Source organism: Anomaloglossus baeobatrachus, chromosome 7, assembly GCF_048569485.1.
Source record: "Anomaloglossus baeobatrachus isolate aAnoBae1 chromosome 7, aAnoBae1.hap1, whole genome shotgun sequence".
NCBI classification, from domain to species: Eukaryota; Metazoa; Chordata; class Amphibia; order Anura; family Aromobatidae; genus Anomaloglossus; species Anomaloglossus baeobatrachus.
In genome coordinates this window covers 225,280,834-225,300,201 of record NC_134359.1, presented here as the reverse complement: position 1 = coordinate 225,300,201, position 19,368 = coordinate 225,280,834, and the positions used below count along the sequence as shown (strand labels likewise).

Genomic DNA, 19,368 nt, shown 5'->3' with positions numbered 1-19,368 from the left:
GGTGATGTCCCTCTTCCTTGCACCTGTATGTACGGATGGTTGCGATGGGTCCCCACCGGTAACCCGCTCCCCGGCTTCAAGCTGGGCCGGAGGAGCACTACACTTTGCCCGCAGGCGCTGGCCCTCAGAGACTGGTGCCCTGGTGGTGGCGGTGCCTCTGTTGTACGGGTTGGGCTGTTGCCTTCAATCGGGACTTGGTTGTTGGGGGAATCTACATCCCCTTCACTGACGGATTCGGCAAATTTGGCGACTCCTAGCCTTGCCGGGGTCCGAGAGGCCCCTGCCCTGGTGCTGACTGTCTTTCGGAACACTGCTCCAGACCACCGGGCACACAGCCAACGGGGTCCTTCCAGGAACTTCCAAACGGTCCCCCTCCGGACAGTCACCGCCGTCGCTGACCTTGCTGTTCTGGCCCTACACAAAGCTGGGCTCTCAGGCTTGCACACTCTCTGCTCTGTCACCACTTCTTGCTTTCCTCCTTTTCCACTTTTCTTTCCTTCACTTTCACTTCTCTGTTGTTTACTCTAGCCCTACACTGGACTTCACTCTTCCCCTGGCCGGGGCTATCTGCCTGGTTTTCCCGCCTCCAGAGTTGTGAGCTCCTCGGTGGGCGGAGCCAACCACCTGGCCCACCCACTGGTGTGCATCATCAGACTCCTGGAGGAAGGCAACAAGGATTTTTGGTTCAGCTTAGGTGTGCCTACCTGGGATGTGGGGTGTGGGACCTGTGTCCCCTGGCTTGCCCAGGGCGACACATTCCCCCTTAGCAAAATGCAGACCGTCCGCGGGCTGCCGTCCTACACCGGTTTTATTTTTTTCTGTAAAAGGGATAACAGGGTTAAACATAACATAAGCATTTTTAATAACTTCTTCCCAAGACGGGAGGCACATTTTACTTTTAACGTTTCAACGGTATACGGTCACGGTTTCCGCTCTCTCCCACCCAAGTAACCTGGCCCTGATGCTGCCCCTAAAACCCAGGCAGCACCCCTTGACCCACAGTCCAGCACACGGTACCCGAGCGGGATCTGTCCTTCCCTCCAGAGGGTAGCCACCGGTTCCTTTGGTGGCTGGGCCCTGGCCTGCTCTGCTCAGGGCCCTCCCTCCAACCTGCCTCTCCGGAGGCGGCCTGCGGAAACGGTAACGGTACCCAACATATTTACAAGCCACTAACGTTTGTGGTTGCCCTGCAAGTTCACGGGCTTGTCCATGGATAGTTCCCATGCATTTTTAAACGGTCCCCACGGGGACAACGGTGCCGGCTCCAGCCGGTTGCTAATCACAGCAGACAATCAGGTGAAAACTCGGATAATCATCTTTCTTATCATTGCAGAACTTTCAAAACTTTTCAACCAAACAAGCAGGTGGTCCCAACGGGGACGGTGCTGCGGGCATCCATGGACACTACTGGGCATTTTCGTCCTCCTCACCCGGCTCGGGGTGAAAGGACACGGGCACCAGCCCCTCCAGTGCATAGCAAGCACGGCGTGGAAGGGCCGCCCGATACCCGTTGTTCCCGGTTCGGGGGACATATGTGGCCTCCATGCCAGGCAGAGCAACGACCCCCTCCTCTTCCTCCGACACTGGCTCCGTGTCAGGACCGGAGTCGCTATCTTCTGCCCCTGCCGCGGACACAGAGGGGTGCACGTCCGGCGGGTCAGGTGCGGTGCAGCGCACGAGCGAGCAGGACGGAGGTAACACAGGAGCCAGGGGCAGACCGGGTCCCTCAGCCGCAGCGACCGGTCCCTCGGGGACACAGGGGCGTGGGTCATTCTCCAGCTCCTCCATCACGGCCTCCACTCCATACACTCGCGCCACAGCAACTAGGGCCTCCACCTCCGCGGCCCACTGCTCCATCAGCCCGGCGATCCGACTCTGGTAGTGGCGGCAGATCCCTGCCGCCCGAGCCCTCAGCCATCCCGCTGTTCCAGCCACCCACTCGGTAGCTTCTGCAGAGCTAGGTGGGGCAGACATCTCGGCAGTCGTGCTTTCCAGGAACCCAGTCCGTCTGCAGAGTCCTGGCGTCTCTGCTTGTATAGCCGCAGCTACATGCGGCCAGCCGCCATCGCGTCCCCCTTAGCTCTTTCCGGCCCCTCCTCTCTCGGGGCGGGGTTTTGGCCTTCGCGCCTCTACTGCTCGAGAAGACGCTCAAGCGGGAACTTTTCGCGCCAAAGATGGCGGCTTCTGAAATTTTTCTGCCGGATACCTCCGGCGGTAACAAGGCGCACCTCTACCAGACGGCAGAGCGGTAAGATCCTGTTCGTGACGCCAAGTTGTCGCGGGCGGGGAGGAGGGTGTCAGCACACTACGCTCACCCCTTCTGCTCGGGTCCGGCAGCTGCTCAGTGGTGGCTCGAGCTGTGGGCCGGATCCCGGGGTTCCTCGAGCGACACTCATCGCCCGTGAGTGAAAGGGGGTTTGTTGTTGGGTGTGGGGGATTGTTATAGTTCGTGACGCCACCCACGGTTGTGGTGATTGCACCACCGCTGCTCTGAGTGGGGATCCCGGGGATGGTGATGGGGAGCAGCCAGGTGTTGTGTTGCCCCTCCGTGGGTAGGGGTTGGTGATCCCGGGGCCCGGTGCTGGTTTGTGAGGTGCAGGGCTTGGTGGGCGCAGGGACGCGGGGGCAGCGCTGTGCCTTGCGGCACTGTGGTACTCACTCAGCCTGAGACTTGGACACAGTTTGTACGGTAAACCAAACGGCTGGTAGGACGGTCCCACAGACGGCTGCTTTGCTTTCCCGGTAGGTGACGGTGATGTCCCTCTTCCTTGCACCTGTATGTACGGATGGTTGCGATGGGTCCCCACCGGTAACCCGCTCCCCGGCTTCAAGCTGGGCCGGAGGAGCACTACACTTTGCCCGCAGGCGCTGGCCCTCAGAGACTGGTGCCCTGGCGGTGGCGGTGCCTCTGTTGTACGGGTTGGGCTGTTGCCTTCAATCGGGACTTGGTTGTTGGGGGAATCTACGTCCCCTTCACTGACGGATTCGGCAAATTTGGCGACTCCTAGCCTTGCCGGGGTCCGAGAGGCCCCTGCCCTGGTGCTGACTGTCTTTCGGAACACTGCTCCAGACCACCGGGCACACAGCCAACGGGGTCCTTCCAGGAACTTCCAAACGGTCCCCCTCCGGACAGTCACCGCCGTCGCTGACCTTGCTGTTCTGGCCCTACACAAAGCTGGGCTCTCAGGCTTGCACACTCTCTGCTCTGTCACCACTTCTTGCTTTCCTCCTTTTCCACTTTTCTTTCCTTCACTTTCACTTCTCTGTTGTTTACTCTAGCCCTACACTGGACTTCACTCTTCCCCTGGCCGGGGCTATCTGCCTGGTTTTCCCGCCTCCAGAGTTGTGAGCTCCTCGGTGGGCGGAGCCAACCGCCTGGCCCACCCCCTGGTGTGCATCATCAGACTCCTGGAGGAAGGCAACAAGGATTTTTGGTTCAGCTTAGGTGTGACTACCTGGGATTTGGGGTGTGGTGGTGTGTGACCTGTGTCCCCTGGCTTGCCCAGGGCGACACAACTGCACGCTGTTTTTTTAACTGATGTATTTAAATAATTTAAAAAAAAACAAACTCATGAGGTCCCTCTTATTTTCATACACATCCAAGATAAACGCATGGCTGAGGGCTGCAGCCTACAGCCGTATGCTTTATCTGTGCTGGGTATCATAATATGGGTGGAACCTATGCCAAATATTTTATTTATTTTTACACCACTATACATACACAGACAGCATGTGTGATTACAAGAGGTCAGATACGCTGTCACAGACAGGATGGGGGCGCATCTGACTGCAACCAATCACATATGCCGGGACTGTCGGTGGGCTGGGGAAGCAGTGCGTATGCATGCTGTTAATAAAGCAATGTAATAGAAGACCTAGGCTAGACTACAGCTACTGTACAACGAGATCCCTCCTGTTACTGCAAACCTGTACTTATCTATAAAATCACGTCAGTATGCAAATTAGCTTTCCTCCAGAGAACAAGAAAAATGTCATATTAGGCTGTGTACAGATAGATTCCCGGCTTGGCTAATATGGGATATGTTTCTTCTTCTGGACAACAGCTAATCTGCACACTGTTTTCCCATGTAGTATTGCTTGTAAGTGTCCATACATCAGCGGGTTCTCTTCGATCAGAATCAGTACCTCTTTGCTTGGACCACCGTCATCAGAAAACTATTTCTGAGCTTGCACACACATGTTCATGCAATGAAGTTCCTCATTGTTATTAGTATATGAAAACTATAGATTCAGACTGAAGGCAACAAAACCACAAAATAAAACGCATGGAAACAAGAAGTAAAGAAGCACATGTTAAACAAACCAAAATGTGTTAAAACTTACAAAGTTCACCCTTTTACTCTAAAATGTTTACACCTCCTTGTGATCCTCTGAAGCAATTTCATCACTTGGAATAAGTTTTCCAAAAGTCTTCCCTGTGGAGGTGAGCAGTTTTTGGCTGGTTAGCCTTCAGCATTTAGTAAAACATATCCCATACCATGTCAATATGGTTAAGTGAACCTGTCAGGTGCAATATGCACCCAGAATCACGTGCAGTTCTGGGTGCATAAGGCTAATCCCTGTATAACCGTCCCTGTATACACTAGCATAAAGAGATCTTTAGAAAAAGTATTTCTAAAGATCTTTTACCGTATGCTAATGAGCGAGGGCACTAACCCCCTGGGCGTTAGTTCCAAGACCAGTCTCCCCCATTAGCATGTTAGTACGCCCCTGTGGGCATGCTATCATGCTAATGAATGGTAGCGTCACAGGATGATCTCACTCACTTCTCTGCCGCCATCATGTCTGAAGGGGAATTTCGGCTCAGTGCGCATGACCCCGGAGTTTTGGTCATGCGCACTATGAAGCCGCGTGTACACGCCCTGGCTTCACACTGAAGTAGTGCACATGACCCAAACTCCGGGACGACTGGCAAGGGGAACTAACGTCCAGAAGACTAGTCCCCTCGCTCATTTTTCTAAAGATCTCTTTATCTATGCTAGTGTATACAGGGACAGTTAGGCAGGGATTAGCAATATGCCCCCAGAACTGTTCGTGGTTCTGGGTGCATATTGGACCTGACAGGTTCCCTTTAAACTCGGGTGATTGTGGAGGCCATGTCATGTGACACAGCACTCCATGGCTCTTCTTCATCACATAGCCCCCTATACAGACTGGAAAGGTGTTTTGCCTGATCGTCTGGTTGAAAAACAAATGATGGTCCCACTAAGTAAAAACCAAATGAGATGTTATGTCATTGCAGAATTTGGAAGTAGCAATGCTGGGTAAGTGTGTATGGAATTTGGAATAAATCACTAACACTGTCACCAGCAATGCACCCTCACCATCATATCTCCCCCTATATGGTTCACGGTGGACACCACACATGTAAAAATGCTCCACTCACATTTTCTACTTCTCACTGTAAACTCTAATGAACTTATCCTCTGCAGCTGAGGTAATTCTTGGTCTTTCTTTTGTGGTACGGTCCTCATGATAGACCGTTTCATCAGAGCGATTAGTGGTTTTCATGATTGCACCTGAGGATAAATGCAAGGTTCTAGCAACTTTTCTGACTGAATTACCTTAGTGTGTTAAAGTAATGATGGACTGTTTTGCTTTACTTAGTTGAGTGATTCTTGCCATATTCTGATCAGAACAATTGTGGAATAGAACTCAGCACTGTATGCATCTGCTTTCCAGCACTGCCTCTGCAAAACATACCTAATGGTCTCAAACACTTTCAAAAGGCCGGCGAGCCCACAAAACTCTTGATGATGCATATTTGTTTATTCATAGCCATTCCAGGTGACGATCAGATGAAGTTGTTTAAAAAAAAGCCAATGATATGTAAAGCGGTCATCAAAGTAAAAGAGGAATACTTTGAGGAATCGAAGGTTTAACATTTAACACATTCTGGTTTGTTTCTAATGTATTTCTTTACTTCTTGCTTCCTTGTGTGCCCAATTGTGCCGCCCCTGCAGCGGATCGAACCGCTAGGATCTGGGGGTGGTGATTACTCGTGGCTTGAGGGTCTCTGGACCCGGGGGCTAGGGGACACACTCAAATGGAAAAGGGGGTATTTACAGGGGATTTGGTATAGTTTGTGATGCCACCCGTGGTGTACGGTAATTGGGAGTACCGCCGCTGTCATTGGGAGTACCCGGGGCGATGGAGTGGGGCAGCAAGATGACGTTACCCTCCATGGGTAGCGGTAGGCCCCGGGACTCTGGATGGTGATGCGGGGACGCAGTGTAGGGGTCAGTCAGGTACTCACTCAGCAATGAAGCAGACGCTGACAACAGGGTAAACAAAGTCCCTGACTGCCGTTACCTCTCGAGGGGAGCTTCTCTGGGTCCCGTCCCCTGCAGCACTGCCTGGTGGTCCGTAACCTGCCTCCTGGCAAAAAAGTTTAGATTGTCCGTTGTGGCCCGGTAGCTGGAAGCTTTCCGGGTCCCGCTCCCCACAATGGCTAAGTGAAGGAGCCTGCTCTCAGGAGCTCACTCCTGGGATTTCAGTGGGCCGCTTGCTAGGAAAGCCCTATCGCCGTCGTTGCGCTAGTGCCACCGATCTCTGAGCTGGATGGGAACAGTCCATAAAGGCCCTGTCCTCCACAGGTTGTCGGGTCGCCTGAAGCTTCTCCCCGACCTAGGGTCCGTGTACCCAGACGTGCATTCGGTCCTGGACCTTTGATAGGACCAGGCTGCTGACCGTCCGCCTTGACGGGTTCCAGGAACCTAACCTCCGACTCCTCTAGGTCCAGACCACCGTCAGCGACGTAGTTTACTTCTCCCCTGGGAACTCTAACTCCCATCTTTCTCAGAGCTCCTCACAGCTCGAGGGCTACCACTGAACTGAACTTGACACCTCCCACATCCCTGTCTGACCCCTAGGTGGGCGGCCCGATTCCTGCTTAAGCAGCCCACTGGTGTGCCTGACAGGTGTGGTGCAAAGTGTATCTAGGATTTGTGAATGCTGGTGGAGGCAGTACTGTAGGATGGAGACCCAGAACCATGGGGGTTTGAGCCCTGCACAGGAAGGGCAGATTGTGCAGATCCCTGTGACGACCCGAATAGTCCAAGGCGTCACACAATCATGGTTTTGCTGCCTTCAGGCTGAATCTACAGTGTGCACATTCTAATTTACAATGAAAACCATTGCAAGAACAGGTGTAATCAAACTTTTGACCAATACTGTACATCAGTATCTAACTTGGCATAAGTCATACCTTTCCCTCTCCCTCCCAAAAAAGCAAAACACACATAGAATTAGTTTAGTTGCACATGACATATGGAATTAAAGTAAAATAAGGACCTATCATGAGATAAACCATTTTCCTGAGTGATGATGATTATTTTTATACTTGGTCAAAACATACAGATTTTCTCGGAAAGTAAACCACAGCATCACACCCTGGCCATATCAAAATAGTCTATAACCACAAGCATTTTAAGTAGAATTGTAGGTCTGCCTGTGGTTAATCAATGAGGATGAAATAGAGAAGTAGCAATTTCCTTCCATAGACTTACTATTGAACTTGATCACTTTACCAGTGTGAGCATTCCCATATTGAAGGAGAGTTGAAATCTCAGTTGTAATCTTTTGTTAGCATGCTTCCCATTATGGCATTTTTTGTTGTACCCATAAAAAGAATGTGAAGAACCATGCATACATTGCATTGCAAAAGTATTCATCCCCCTATCCCCCCCAATTTCCCCCACCACACACTCCTTTGGTGGTGTACCTATTTCGTTACAATAGCACACAGGCAGGTTCTTGTCAATCACTGTCAGCGAGCAGGTAAAGCAGACTGGGACATGCCTGTATGACTAGTTAATAGCATGGCTCGGTCTTTGGCAGCTAGTAAAAGTATGTTTTTCTCTGAAATGCCGCAGCGTTTCAGAGTTAAACATACATAGCTGTGATCGTACAGGCCAGTGGCTGATACAGGCTGCCTACAGTTTGGAGAGCATACATCAGCTGACAGGTTCCCTTTACCAAACAATACCATGAAGACCAAGTAGATCTCCAAACAAGTCAGAGACAAAGTTGTTGAGAAGTACAAGTCAAGGTTCGGTTCTAAAAAAAAAGATCCCAAGCTCTGATTATCCCCCGACGCACCATCAAATCCATCATCATCAAATGGAAAGAACATGATGTCACAACAAACCTGCCAAGAGAGGGCCGCCCACCAAAACTCTCAGCCCGGGCAACGAGGGCATTAATCAGAGAGGCAGCACAGAGACCTAAGTAACCCTGAAGGAGCTGCAGGATGAACAAAATTGCAAATTCTGTAAAATCTTAACCTACAAATTCTCTATCCCAATATGTAGTACCGTAGGTGCAATAATATTAATACCACATACCTCCAATTAGAATTGTAGCATATTGCTCCTGATTAGCCATGTCTCTTACCTCTCGTGCAGGGCATTACAGTAGCTTAGGTATCCATGGTTACGACCACAAGCAGCTGTCACTATACAGTGGACCTCGGTTAACGAGTAACCCGGTGTGCGAGTATTTTGCTATATGAGCAAAGCTTGCTGTAAATTTGTAACTCAGTTTACGAGCAAGCTTTGCTGTACGAGCAAATACTCACCGCACACACTTCCGGTTCCGTACTTTAACCGCGCTCTGACCTGCTCTTGCAGTCCGCACAAATACGCACAAACACACACAAGCACGCACAAACACACACAAACATATTATGCTCACCATACCTTCTGTTCCATCACCGGCCTCCCGGTTCTTGTAGTTCGCCGGTACAGGATGTGCATCGGGTAACCATCGCGACGAGGGAGGAACTTCCGCTGTCAGCCGCTACTCAAAGGCAGCGCGCTAACCAATCAGAGGCAAGTGTCTCATGCCTTTGACGTCAGCGCTCTGGCAGCGAAAGTTCCTCCATCATCGCGATGGTTACCCGATACACATCCTGTACCGGCGAACTACAAGAACCAGGAGGCCGGCGATGGAACGGAAGGAAAGGTGAGCATAATGTGTGTGTGTTTGTGCGTGCGTGGAATGGCACACTAGGGGACCAGGATGGGACATTGAACAAGTTGTGGAATGAATTGTTTGCATTGCAATAACTTCCCATGGGAAATCTTGCTTTGCTGAACGAGTAACTTGGTTAAGCACACTCCCAGAATGGATTGTTGTTGTAAACCAAGGTTTCACTGTATAAGTGGTCGTAACCCTGAATACCTAAGCTACTGCAACACCCTGCACCTGAGGTAAGATACATAGCTAATCAGGAGAACTATAATACATTTCTAATTGGAGGTATTTGGTAATATTATTACACCTACTGTTATTCGGCTAGGATCTTGGAGTTGGTAATACCCCTTTAGCTCTCATTCATTTCAGCAGCCATAAAGCACACACACCCTGCTACACTGAATATATAGCACTGAATATATAGACAGTGCAGAAAGGAAATGGGTATCTCCAATATGGACTTAAATTAAAAAAATAAATAGAAATATTGATTAATGCAATTAATAAAACTAAAATAACAATCGTTAAAATTCCTTTTAAACAGTATCCTTATTTAACTGAAATACAGTGGCATGGAAAAGTTTGGGGTCCCCTGGTCAAAATTACTCTGTGTGAACAGTTAAGCAAGAGGTAGAAGAAATAATTTCTAAGAGGCATAAAGTTTCATCTTTTACATTTGAAAATTTACAAAAAAAAAATTGTTAGATGGAAAAGTTTGGGCACCCTTGGAGATTTGTGTGGTCAGAAAACTTTGACCATGGTTTCAGACCTTAATTAGCCTTTTAGGATTATAGCTTGTTCACTACTGTATCATCATTAGGAAAGGCCAGACAATGCAAATTTCACAGCTTTATAAAAATACAGCCTTCTCTAACCATGTGTCAATGGTCTCTAAACATGTGTCAATGTGAAAATGGTGGAGGCCCACAAAGCAGGAGAAGGCTATAAGAAGATAGCAAACAGTTAACAGGAACAGTGGAGGGCAAGAGAAGGTCTGGAAGACCAAGCTAAATTTCTGTTGTGAGAGTTGCTTCTATGATTGCTAGAGAGGAAAATCAGAACCCACACGTGACTGCAAAAGACCTTCAGGAAGATTAGCAGAGACAGCTGCACAAATATAGCCTTCAAGAAAAGCTGGGTTTACACACTGCAACATCTCAAACGACATCGCTGTAACGTCACCGGTTTTGTGACGCAATAGCGATGTTGTTTGCGATGTTGCAGTGTGTGAATCCTATCAGCGACCCGGCCCCTGCTGTGAAGTTGTAATCGTTACAAATCGTTCAGGACCATTCCTAAGTCCTTTGTTTCCCGCTGTGCAGCATGAAGTTTCAGTGTGTGAAGCCTTTTCAGCGACTTTGTTAGCAACTTCCCTTTCAAAAGGCTGCTTATCAACGTCCCCAACAACCAGCTAGGTCGCTCTGCAGGTCCGGATCGCTGTTGAGTTGTTGGCCAGGTTTGCCTGTTTGAACGCTCACCAGAGACTTAGCAGAGACTTAGGGAGGTCGCTATTGCGTCACCAAACCGGTGACGTTACAGCGATGTCCTTTGCGATGTTGCAGCGTGTAAACCCAGCTAAAGAGTCATCAGAAGAAAAACTCTCCTGCGTCCTCACTATATAATTTAAAGTCAGACATATGCAAAAGTACATCTAAACAAAGTTGATGCATTTTGGAAACAAGTCCAGCAGACCAGTGATGTTAAAATAGAACATTTTGGCCACAATGATCAAAGGTATATGTTGAGGAAAAAAAGGGCACAGAATTTCAGGAAAAAAATATCTTGCCAACCACTAAGCATGGGGGTGGGTCAAACATATTTTGGGGCTGAGTTTCAGCCAATGGCACAAGGAAAATTTCATGGGTAGAGGGAAGAATGGATTCAATGAAATATCACAAATTCTTGAAGCAACTCAATCTGTAAAAAAGGATGGAGTTGAAAAGAGTATGGCTTCTACAAATGGATAATGGCCCTAAACACTTGTCAAAATCCACAAGAGACTACCTCAAAGGGCGCAAGCTAAAGGTTTTTACAATGACGCTTCACAGTCCCCTGACCTGAAAATCATTGAACATCATCTGTGGCTAGACCTCAAAAGAGCAGTGCATGCAAGACAAGCCAGGAATGTTACAGGACTGGAAAATGAGCCAGGATCTCCCAGAACTGGAAGACTTTTCAAAAGGAAGAATGGATGAAAATCCCTCAAACAAGAATTGAAAGACTCTTGGCTGATACAAAAAGCGTATATAAGCTGTGATACTTGCCAAACGGGGCGCTACTAGGTACTAACCATGCAGGGTGCCAAAACTTTGCATCAGCCCATTTTCTTTTTTTTTTTTTTAAACCATAACTTTTTATTAGTAATTAATGTCAATTATGTTACATCATACATCATATTGTCATCACATTATCAACAAAAATCACAATAATATGGGTATTAAACAAGGGAGAGGGGGGAGAGGGGAGGGGGAGATTGGGAAGGGGGAATGGTGATATCACATCAATTTCCGGATCACATTCTCCATATATACATCTGTAGATTCATTTGATAACAGTATTTAAATCGGAAGGATAACCAGTAGTTCCATTTCTTATAGAATAGCGCTGTGTTATTGTTAGATGAAGCGAGTATCTTCTCGGATAGGCAGTTCTCATTGATCAGTGAGATGACTTTGGTTAGTGCGGGGCATTGGGGTGTTTTCCACTAACTTGCGATTTTGAGTCTTGTGGCCACAATGATATGTACAATCACTGTGCGGATCTCGTAGGGGAGTGAGTCCAGATCAATGGCGAGCAGCGCTTGCTGTGCGGACAGCGTTATTCCTACACCATAAATCTGAAATATTAAATGATTTATTGCTTCCCACAGATGTCCGACATTACTACATTTCCACCATATGTGTAACATGTCTGCGCCGGGGTCTCCACATCTCCAGCACGTGTCCGGGGAATTGCAGGACATCTTAGATAGTCTATAGGGGGTGAGATACCACCTATATAATAGTTTTCTTCCGTTTTCTATGTGGTTAGTGCATTTAGATTGGCTTCCAATAATTAGGAAGGATGCTCGCCATTGATCCAGTGTGAAGGTGCAGTGTAAGTCTCTTTCCCATTTTTGTAGGTATGTGGTTAGCGAGGGCAGGGTGTTCTCTAGCATACAATCATAGCTTATAGACAATGCTTTCATCTGTGCGGTGGGGTTCAGTAACAGAATACAGCTTAGATGGCGGTGCAGTCATCTACTCCTTCCTTCCATAGAGGAAGTGTCGGATCTGCAGATATTTGTAGAAGTCCCTTTGTGGTATATTGTATCTCTCTCGCAATGATGAGAAGGGGATTAGTTCCTCCCCATCATACAGATTCCCAATACATGTGATTTGGCATAGTTTCCAGTTTTTAAGCTTTAGGTCAGGGATACAATGCTCCAGTGTCTCTATGGGGGCCTTAAGGAGTGCGATTTGTATAAGGCCTAATTTATTAGTTAACATCTTCCATAGCTCCAGCATCGCGTCTATGGTTGGGGATATGTTAAAATTCCTACCAGGGATTAAAGTGTGGTGTGCATGGAAAAAGGCGGAGACACTGGTGGCTCCAATCAGATATTTCTCAATGGCTATCCATTGCCGGTCGTCATCATCGTTCGCATCAGCCCATTTCATTTTGTGTTCATTTAAAAAATGTAAAGGACAAATTTTTATTTTTTTTTTAAAATACAAAGGAAATGTGTCATGTTTAACTTTATGCCTTTGAGAGATCATTTCATGCCATTGTATCTCCACAAAGTACAGGAGACAGAACTAAAATTAAATAAATGTGTATTATAATTATGACATTCCTAAGCTTTTAAAATCAATCTATGTTCACAGCACCATCTAGGTAGACTAATATCATACTGTTCAAGTAAGGTGACAAATGTTAGTAAAAGGATTTACATCTAAAAGTGATGTCACTAAATGTGAATACTTAAAAGGAATTTTGCTACCTAATCTGAGAGCAGCATACTATAGAAACAGAACCACCTGATTCAAGCAATGTATCACCTAGTGTGATGCTTTCTGCAATTTTGATAAAATCAATGTTTTATCACCAGGAGATTATCATCAGATGACTAGTAAACCTGCTGTTATATAATCCTCCATATTCCTAAACTCTGTATAACACCACCCTCACCACTCTACCTATGCCCAAGTGTATACAGAAAGCTGCCAATCAATGGTGTGAGCAGGGTTATACAGGGCTCACCATTCAGAGAACTGATAGATCATAAGAAGTGAAAAGCAGCCCAAATGAATGATACAATGGTGGAATCAGGGTCTCAAAAACGTTGTGACAGATTCCTTTTAAAGATTTTATCCCACAAACTTTCATCACCTGTGTAAAGGATGGGTGATGAATGTAAGATTACAAGCATCAAGACTATTATTGATCCGGAGCTCTGGGGTTCTGTGTCCACGTTCTGAATGGAGCTGTAGCACATATGTGTGACAATTAACTTTTATGGGAGTGATGATGCACAAGTGTAACCATTGCTCTCACAAAGAGTGAATGGAGTGATGCTCTTGCATATGTAATAGCACCCCGTGCTCACAGAGGACACAGGCCTTTTTTAAAAAAATGTAGGAAGAAACTAATAACTAAGAAGAGTATAAACAGAAATCTTAACATCAGATAACTACGAAATTTTGAAAGAAGACTTAAAGGGGTTGTCTCATCTTGATGAACAGCAGCACAAGCACAGTGCTCCCCTGCCTCTTGGCTTCCTGCTCCTGGGGGGCAGTGTGCTCCTGATGGATTGACAGTTGGGATCTGTGGTATGACTCTGCCGCTGGCCCAAACTGTGCGCTCTCCGACGTTGCAAGCTGATGCAGGTTTACCTCTTCAGCACTAAAGGAGCGCAAGGACATAGAGGCTGGCAACATTCAGCCTACTGCAGAGCAGTGCTTACAAGCTGTATTGGAAAATATCTGTAAGCGCTGCAATAGGAGACAAACCACTGCTGATAGTCTGCAGCTGTAGCCAATAACTTGGGCGACGAGAAGTAATCAAAAAATAAATCAGTAATAAAAAAAGTAAATTGCAAAGTTGCTTGATTTTACATGCACTTTGCATTTTTACTCATTTAAGATGATGAGACAAGCCGCTTTAAGAACACACACAATTTTCATTAGAAATTCTCTACGTTATCAATGGATATGCTTCATGGAATGGGCTAAAGATGCGCTAGAGGTTAAGGGACTCACTGAGGCAGGTGCCGTTCGAGAGCCTATACCCAGTGTCCTCCGTGACTGTCTGCCTCCGATAGACTAAAGACTCGCCGTCTTCCTTTCCTGCCAGATCTTACTAGAGGGAAACACAGCGACAGATCAGAAGAGGATTTAACAGTGGCACATAGGAGAGTACACAAAGGAGTGAACACAGAGGTTAGAAGACACATTGAAACGGCAGCATTCACAGAGACAATGAAGCAAGTGCATGCTAGATATCAAGACACAGGAAAACACTTTGCGGTTAGTTATGTTAATGTGATTTATAGTCCTTACCTTTTTAGCACTGGGGATGATGCCCACCTTACCATCTATCTGGCTGTATAATGTCTACCTACAGAAAACCTCTCTAGCCGATTGCTCCATGAATAGCTATGGCTCTTTCAGATCCGTAGAGATACTAGGAGCTGGTCTCCAATGATCTGATATTGATGGCCTTTTCTAAAGAAGATCTATCAGTATTGAACTCTGAAAAAATCCCCATTAATCCCAAATTCACACAAGACTCGCACTGCATGGTCATCATGGATGCAATAGGATAATTTGCTCACTTTATCATACGGAGCAAAGATCTTCATCAATGAGTAAAATGGTGCCCATAGGATACAGTGCCTACAAGTAGTATTCAACCCCCTGCAGATTTAGCAGGTTTACACATTCGGAATTAACTTGGCATTGTGACATTTGGACTGTAGATCAGCCTGGAAGTGTGAAATGCACTGCAGCAAAAAAGAATGTTATTTCTTTTTTTATTTTATTTTTTAAATTGTGAAAAGTTTATTCAGAGGGTCATTTATTATTCAACCCCTCAAACCACCAGAATTCTGTTTGGTTCCCCTAAAGCAGGGGTGGATGACATTTAATGCGGCCCCCGGGCACATTCCAGGCTACCCCAGTGCTCGAGCAGCACTTGCGCTTTTGCCAGCCGCCGGCCCTTTAAAATCCCAGTGCGTTATGGGTAGATGCTAGAATGTACGAGCTATTTACAGATCCTGATTGCAGCCCGTATTAGAATGTACGGGCTCTTTTCGGGACCTGACTACAGCCCATACATTCTAGACTGAACCCGGGACTGTGCTCGCATGCTGAGGGTTTACCTTGAGGGCGGGGTAAACAGTGCGCTGTGCTCCAGTCACAGCAGAAGAGGTGCAGCAGATGCCTTCCTGCTGTACATGCCTCCCGGACCTGTGCTATGTGACTCCTCCTCCTCCCCTTGTACTGTGAGTATGAAACCCATCGCTGCCCCCCCCATCCAGTGCTGTGTACCCCCTAGTACTGTGTGTTGCCCCAAGTGCTGTGTACCCCCCAGTAATGTGTGTAACCCCTCAGTGCTGTGTAATCTGTGCAGCCTCCTAGTGCTGTCAGTGCTGCCACATCGTGCTCTCCCTGCTGCCTCCTAGTGCTGTCACCTAATGCTCTCCATGCTGCCTTTTAGTGCTGTCACTGTCAGTGCTCTTTGTGCTGCCACCTAGTGTTCTTTGTGCTGCCACCTAGTGCTCTCTGTGCTGCCACCTAGTGCTCTCTGTGCTGCCACCTAGTGCTCTCTGTGCTGTCACTGTCAGTGCTCTTTGTGCTGCCACCTAGTGCTCTTTGTGCTGCCACCTAGCGCTCTTTGTGCTGCCACCTAGCGCTCCTTGTGCTGCCACCTAGCGCTCCCTGTGCTGCCACCTAGCGCTCCCAGTGCTGCCGCCTAGCGCTCCCTGTGCTGCCGCCTAGCGCTCCCTGTGCTGCCGCCTAGCGCTCCCTGTGCTGCCGCCTAGTGCTGTCCGTTGTGCCGCCTAGTACTGTCCGTTGTGCCGCCTAGTGCTGTCCGTTGTGCCGCCGCCTAGTGCTGTTCGTGCTGCCACCTAGTTCTGTCCGTGCTGCCACCTAGTGCTCTCTGTGCTGCCACCTAGTGCTCTGTGCTGCCGCCTAGCGCTCTCTGTGCTGCCGCCTAGCGCTCTCTGTGCTGCCGCCTAGCGCTGTCCGTTGTGCCGCCTAGCGCTGTCCGTTGTGCCCGCCACTAGTGCTGTCCATGCTTAGCATCTCCTGTGATGTATACGCTCCTCCTGTGATGTATACGCCCCAGCCTGTCCTGGGATGTATATGCCTCAATGTTTCCTGTGATGTATATGCCTCAGTGTCTCCTGTGATGTATATGCGCCCCAGTGTCTTCTGTGATGTAAGTGCCCCAGCTTCTCCTGGGATGTGTATGCCCCCAGCCTCTCCAGACCAAGACAAACCTGGAAAAGCAGTTATGAGAAACAAAATGATCAATATCACCGAACATCACAGCCGCTCCGGCCACGACATTAGGGGTGAGTTAATTAATTGTTTGACCAAATATAGCCTGGTCGTTTTCAAGTTGATAATTTGGTGCGGCCCCCGAAGGTTGGTAGAAAATTCCAAATGGCCCCCGGCAGTAAAAAGGTTCCCCACCCCTGCCCTAAAGTATTAAGAAGTATTTCAGGCACAAAGAACAATGAGCTTCACATGTTTGGATTAATTATCTCTTTTTCCAGCCTTTTCTGACTAATTAAGACCCTCCCCAAACTTGTGAACAGCACTCATACTTGGTCAACATGGGAAAGACAAAAGGAGCATTCCAAGGCCATCAGAGACAAGATCGTGGAGGGTCACAAGGCTGGCAAGGGGTACAAAACCCTTTCCAAGGAGTTGGGCCTACCTGTCTCCACTGTTGGGAGCATCATCCGGAAGTGGAAGGCTTATGGAACTACTGTTAGCCTTCCACGGCCTGGGCAGCCTTTGAAAGTTTCCACCCGTGTCGAGGCCAGGCTTGTCCGAAGAGGCAAGGCTAACCCAAGGACAACAAGGAAGGAGCTCCGGGAAGATCTCATGGCAGTGGGGACATTGGTTTCAGTCAATACCATAAGTAACGTACTCCACCGCAATGGTCTCCATTCCAGACGAGCCCGTAAGGTACCTTTACTTTCAAAGTGTCATGTCAAGGCTCGTCTACAGTTTGCTCATGATCACTTGGAGGACTCTGAGACAGACTGGTTCAAGGTTCTCTGGTCTGATGAAACCAAGATCGAGATCTTTGGTGCCAACCACACACGTGACGTTTGGAGACTGGATGGCACTGCATACGACCCCAAGAATACCATCCCTACAGTCAAGCATGGTGGTGGCATCATCATGCTGTGGGGCTGTTCTCAGCCAAGGGGCCTGGCCATCTGGTCCGCATCCATGGAAAGATGGATAGCACGGCCTACCTGGAGATTTTGGCCAAGAACCTCCGCTCCTCCATCAAGGATCTTAAGATGGGTCGTCATTTCATCTTCCAACAAGACAACGACCCAAAGCACACAGCCAAGAAAACCAAGGCCTGGTTCAAGAGGGAAAAAATCAAGGTGTTGCAGTGGCCTAGTCAGTCTCCTGACCTTAACCCAATTGAAAACTTGTGGAAGGAGCTCAAGATTAAAGTCCACATGAGACACCCAAAGAACCTAGATAACTTGGAGAAGATCTGCATGGAGGAGTGGGCCAAGATAACTCCAGAGACCTGTGCTGGCCTAATCAGGTCTTATAAAAGACGATTATTAGCTGTAATTGCAAACAAGGGTTATTCCACAAAATATTAAACCTAGGGGTTGAATAATAATTGACCCACACTTTTATGTTGAAAATTTATTAAAATTTAACTGAGCAACATAACTTGTTGGTTTGTAAGATTTATGCATCTGTTAATAAATCCTGCTCTTGTTTGTAGTTTGCAGGCTCTAACTTATTTGCATCTTATCAAACCAGCTAAATCTGCAGGGGGTTGAAGACTACTTGTAGGCACTGTAGGTCTCAGGTTTTAGTTAGACTTCAGTAACATGTATAAGGGAATGTAAAGCGGGGTTATGTGTGTCGTGAAAATTACTGGCAGCACAATACGTAAAAAAAATAACTTATTGTCTAACCTTATAGGAGGAGGAGTTCACTCCACAATTAAAAAAAAAAAAAAAAAAGAAAAAAAAAAAAAGTCAAGGAGGAAGAGATAGTTAAAAATGACGCATGATAGAGGAGGAAAAATAGTCCATAAAAATCTAGACTACCATTTTTTCCAAAAATGGAAAACACTGACTGTTGCAGCCACCACTAGAGGGAGCTCACCAAATACCAGTATACAGTAAGCTCCCTCTAGTGGTGGCTGCAGGTAGACAGCATGAAATCTTTTAGGGCTATGTCTGCGTTGGGGATATGGAGAGCTATATCAGGAAATCAAATTTCCAACCACAATAAAGGAGTAATGAGCGCATCATTTTTAAGCTAAAAACAGCATAATGATTAAAAGGTGGCTATTCCGTTTAAGTGCTGGGAAAGGAAGCTGTTGTAAAGAGATACAGATAGCAATTACCATTGTAGAATATATATGAATAAATACATGGCAACACAATCATCCCGAACTTTTCCTTTCTACAGTTAGGTCCAGAAATATTTGGACAGTGACACAAGTTTTGTTATTTTAGCTGTTTACAAAAACATGTTCAGAAATACAATTATATATATAATATGGGCTGAAAGTGCACACTCCCAGCTGCAATATGAGAGTTTTCACATCCAAATCGGAGAAAGGGTTTAGGAATCATAGCTCTGTAATGCATAGCCTCCTCTTTTTCAAGGGACCAAAAGTAATTGGACAAGGGACTCTAAGGGCTGCAATTAACTCTGAAGGCGTCTCCCTCGTTAACGTGTAATCAATGAAGTAGTTAAAAGGTCTGGGGTTGATTACAGGTGTGTGGTTTTGCATTTGGAAGCTGTTGCTGTGACCAGACAACATGCGGTCTAAGGAACTCTCAATTGAGGTGAAGCAGAACATCCTGAGGCTGAAAAAAAAGAAAAAATCCATCAGAGAGATTGTTGATTTTGCTACTCCAAGCATATCTGCTGTCTGGTACATTCTGAGAAAAAAGGAATTGACTGGTGAGCTTGGGAACTCAAAAAGGCCTGGGCGTCCACGGATGACAACAGTGGTGGATGAGCGCCGCATACTTTCTTTGGTGAAGAAGAACCCGTTCACAACATCAACTGAAGTCCAGAACACTCTCAGTGAAGTAGGTGTATCTGTCTCTAAGTCAACAGTAAAGAGAAGACTCCATGAAAGTAAATACAAAGGGTT

General features: G+C 47.2%; 1 protein-coding gene across 4 annotated transcripts in view; it reads right to left on the bottom strand.

Annotated features, from left to right (window-relative positions):
- The window catches only part of CLEC16A (C-type lectin domain containing 16A), a 429,136-nt gene that overhangs the window by 7,284 nt on the left and 402,484 nt on the right, over positions 1-19,368 (bottom strand). The window contains exon 23 of one of the 4 annotated variants that reach the window (XM_075317924.1): positions 14,238-14,333. The exons of 2 other annotated variants lie outside the window; for them this stretch is intronic. In XM_075317924.1, the coding sequence (XP_075174039.1) occupies positions 14,238-14,333 (96 nt within the window). Of the gene's footprint in view, positions 1-14,237; positions 14,338-19,368 lie in introns of all 4 variants that reach the window. One more of the 4 variants, XM_075317921.1, reaches the window with a different exon arrangement.